At 38.1% G+C, this 4,633-nt stretch overlaps 1 protein-coding gene across 1 annotated transcript in view; it reads left to right on the top strand.

Annotated features, from left to right (window-relative positions):
• Positions 1-4,633, top strand: part of LOC106874439 (putative aminopeptidase W07G4.4) — a 47,749-nt gene that overhangs the window by 42,049 nt on the left and 1,067 nt on the right. The window contains exon 15 of the mRNA XM_052965859.1: positions 3-97. Within this exon, the coding sequence (XP_052821819.1) occupies positions 3-97 (95 nt within the window). The remainder of the gene's footprint in view (positions 1-2; positions 98-4,633) is intronic.

Raw genomic sequence — 4,633 nt, 5'->3', positions numbered from 1 at the left:
AGATGTTCTTCAGTGTAACAATTTACCATCTTCTCAGACACCAAGAGGTCACCAGACACCAGCTGCATTCCTTATTTTAGCATCAGGAATGGACAAAGTAAGTTAACATCAATAATATTGAACATCTTGCCAGTTCAAATTTATTTCATGTTTTTTTTTTTTTTTTACTACAAAGAAATTAAGCTGTTTTCTTAATTATCACTTTAAGTCTGAAATAATTGGCAGTGGCTTAAATTTCTTTGTTTCTTTATTTACTGCTGTTTTTGTTTTGTCAGGTTATTTGTGACTATATATATTATTGAGGCTATTTATCTGTAACTGTCTGTATTTCTACCTCTCTGTCTGTCTGCCTGCCTTTTTGTGTGTCTGACTGTCAGTCCATCCATTCATCCTTCCTCTTTAATTCTATTTACTTCCATTAATCTAGGTTATGAGTTCAAATTTTATGAAGGTCAGTCTTGGATTCCATTGATTATATAGTTCACCTACAAATTTTGGCTGTTCTGCCAAAATTAGAAACCATCATTATAATAGTTTATAAATATAATAGACCTTAATCCACTTAGTTACTTAAAAACATATCCTTTTGTTTTGTTTAATGATTTTCTCTGTGATGGCTTGTCATCTGCAGCCCCAAGGAGCCTGCATACTTTCAATACTTTTGCTGTAAAATAGTTACAATTATCATAAAGCCAATTAGTTTAATTATATCTGTTTGTTACTACTACAATTTTCAATGATGGGCAACAATGTTATTCAGTCTCATCATCACCATCACCATCATTTAATGTCTGTTTTCTATGCTAGCTTGTGTTTGACGGTGGATGCTTTTCCTAATGCAAACCGCTTCACAGAGTGTAGTGGGTGTTTTCTATATGGTCCCAGCATGAGTGCTTTTTATGTGGCACCAGCACCAGTATCAATTCTACTGTGGTGGACAGGTCTTCTTCAGTACAGCACCAGATATCTCTGTCCTTAGTTGTCTCCTGCATAAAGCTCAGTGTTTTGAAATTGGCTTTCAATACTTGAAATTTGTAGCTTTCTTTCAAAGTGGTAAAAATAAAAATGAGAATAATAAGAGTTGTTGCTGTAAAAGTTAATAAACTTAGAGAATGTGAAATAATTCTCTTTTGGAATAGTGGATTTTGAAGCACAAATCAAGCTATAAATAATAACATGATAATATTGGGTTCAAAAACCAATTTGGATAGAAAGTTGAAAGGCTTTTTGTGCTTAGAGATCGACTCATACCCCCGCAAAATATTGGATTCTCATTTAGGTATACACCAGCAATTTTGATGGGCAGGGTATTTATGAGGAGGTACCCAAAAGCTACCAGAAATGTTCTCTGTGGGACGAGCCTGTTGTAGTTCAGGCTTCTGCTGCTAGAAGTCACTTGATGCAACCCTCAGGCATCAGTCTGCCAACCAGCGGTGTCCATGAGTGGAGTTGTACTGCCATGTAGTGCATCTTTGTTTGCAGTTCTCCCCTGTTTGCCAATTTTTGTGGTGGCTGAAATGAGGGAACAGCTTGCTTCTGTGGAATTCTGTTTTCTGCTGGGGAAAACAGTGGCTGAAACAGTTGTCATGCTTCAAACGGCTTACAAAGATGCTGCCATGAGTAAAACACAAGTTTACGAGTGGGTTTCATGCTTTAAGAATGATCACTTGTCGCTTGAAGACCAGCCTTGTTCAGTGCTACCAGCGATCCTCCGAATGAATGAAAACATTATGAAAATTCGTGAACTGATCTTAGAGGACTGTTGAGCAATTGATGAACTTGTTGATATGACTGGTGTGTCCTGGAACTCCTCCCAATGAATTTTGATTGAGGAATTGCCAATGAAAAGAGATGCAGCAAAATTTGTGCTTGCTCATGAACAATCAAAAGCAGTCATGACTGAATGCATGTTGTGAACAGTTGGAAGTCGATCTTGCTCTCTGTTACCCCGAATGGGAAAAATCCTTAAAGGAAAACATTTTGCAGATGTGGAAGAGGAGAAAAAATGATGGAGGTGTTAAAAGGCATCACTTTGCTAGAGTTCCAAGACTACTTTGAACAGTGGGAAATGTGTGTGGACCAATGCATTGCTTCAAATAGAGAATATTTTGGAGGTGATAAAAGTGTAAACATGTAAAACTGAGTGAATAAAATATTGCAAAATTCTGGTTTCTTTTGGGTACCCCCTCGTAGATATCACAAATCCCAGTATTTGATTGGTACTTTATTTTGATTCTGGAGGGATGTAAGGGAAAGGTGACCTCAGCAGAATTTGAATTCTGAATGTAAAGATCCTGAAGAAATACTGCAAGGCATTTTGTCCACTGTTTTCATGATTCTGCCAGTTTGTCACCTTGTTAATAATAATAATAATAATAATAATAATAATAATAATAATAATAATAACAATCCTTTCTCTTATAGGCACAAGGTCAGCAATTTCGGGGCAGGGGCTGGCAGAAACGTTAGTACGCCAGGCGAAATGCTTTGCAGTATTTCGTCTGCCGTTACGTTCTGAGTTCAAATTCCGCCGAGGTCGACTTTGCCTTTCATCCTTCCGGGGTCGATAAATTAAGTACCAGTTGTGCACTGAGGTCGATGTAATCAACTTTATCCCTGTGTCTGTCCTTGTTCCGTCTATGTTTAGCCCCTTGTGGGCAATAAAGACATAAGATTGACCCCAGTGTTCAACTGGTACTTAACTTATTGACCCCTTGATAATAATAATGATGATGTTTATGAATTAAAAAACAAAACAAAGATCTGTATGGATGTTATCCTGTCAAATAAGGCAGGAACCCAGAACTCAGAACCAGTTAACTCCTAATCTAGTATTGTAAAAGCTCTAGGTCAGCTTTATGTAGTTTGTCCTTTCACATTTTCATATAGTATATTTTGGTAATCTGCTGGGTAGTCTTTTCCTACTTGCTATAAAGAACTTGTGGAGTTGAACTCAGTACTGTGTACTAATTAATGAACCACTGTCAATTTTACAGTATTATTATACATTGGAGCAGCAGGTTCCTATTCTGTGGTACCTCTATTTTCTGCTAGATGGCTTGAGCTATTGGATGCAATAGCAATGCAATGCCAGTGATAGGATTTGAAGTAGTGATCTCTTGTTTGGTTGTCCTGTTTCTTAAAAACTAAGCAGTCCATGACCTCTGTTTAGCTTTTATTCTATTTAATACTTGAGATACAATGCCAGTATTTTTAACAGGAGTGAATTTAATTGATACCATCAGGTATGTGCATCTGTATGTGCTTTCGTATGTATATATATGTGTATGTGCATTAATATTTATGTATGTGTATGTATATATATATGTGTGTGTGTGTGTGTGTGTGTGCGTATTTGCATTTCATCATTGTTTAATGTCTGTTTTCCATGCTGGCATGGGTTGGATGGTTTGACTGAAGTCTGGAGAGTCAGTGGCTGCACTAGACTCCAATCTGATCTGGCAATGTTTCTACAGTCGGATGCCCTTCCTAATGCCAACCACTCCGAGAGTGTAGTGGGTGCTTTTTATGTTCCGCTAGCACAGGAACCAGTCAGGCAGGCCTAACATCAATCATGTTCGAATAGTGCTTTTTATGTGTCACCGGCACGGGAGCCAGTCAGGGGTTCCTAGCATCGGCCAGGTTCAGATAGTGCCTTTTAGGTGCCACTGACATGGTAGCCAGTCAGGCGGACCTTATATCAACAAGCATATGTGCAGTTGTATGTATGTGTGTATGTGCATTTGTATGTATCTATGCATGCGCATTTGTATGTATGTATGTATATATGTGTGCATGTGCATTTATATGTATATATGTATGCATGTGCATTTGTATGTATATATATGTGTGCACATACATTTGTACATGTGTGCATTTGTATGTAAGTGTGTGCATTTGTATGCATGTGTGTGCATTCGTATGTGTATTTACGTGCATTTGTATGTATGCGTGTGTGTGTATGTGCGTTTGTATGTATGTGTTATATGGATTTGTATGTATGCATTATGTGAATTTGTATGTGTGCATGTGTATGTATGCGTGTGTGTGTGTGCATTTGTATGTATGTCTACATCCATTTGTATGTTTGCTTGTTTGTGCTTATGTATGTATGTGTGTGTGTGCATATGTATGTATGCATGTGTGTGTGCTTATGTATGTATGCATGTGTATGTGTGTGTGTGCATGTGTATGTATGCGCATGTGTGTATGCATGCACATATGTTAGTGTGTGCATGTGTGTATGTATGCGTGTGTGTGTATGTATGCGTGTGTGTGCATGTGTATGCATGCGTGTGTGCATGTGTATGTATGCTTGTGTGTGTGCATGCATATGTGTGTGTTTATGTGTGTGTATGTGTGCATTTGTATGTATGCACGTGTGTGCATGTGTATGTATGCGCGTGTGCATGCATATGTACGTATGCAGGTGTGTGTGTGTGCATGTGTATGTATGCACGTGTGTGTGCATGTGTATGTATGCACGTGTGTGCGTGCATGTGTATGTATGCACGTGTGTGTGTGCATGTGTATGTATGTGTGTGTATGTATGTGTGCATGTGTGTGTGTGCATTTTTGCATGTGTACGTGCATATGTGTGTGTATATGTACATTTGTGTGTGTGTGTATATGT

The sequence above is a fragment of the Octopus bimaculoides genome, chromosome 2 (assembly GCF_001194135.2).
Source record: "Octopus bimaculoides isolate UCB-OBI-ISO-001 chromosome 2, ASM119413v2, whole genome shotgun sequence".
Taxonomy (NCBI): Eukaryota; Metazoa; Mollusca; class Cephalopoda; order Octopoda; family Octopodidae; genus Octopus; species Octopus bimaculoides.
Note: the sequence above shows the minus strand (reverse complement) of the source record. Positions and strands in the feature narration are given on the sequence as shown.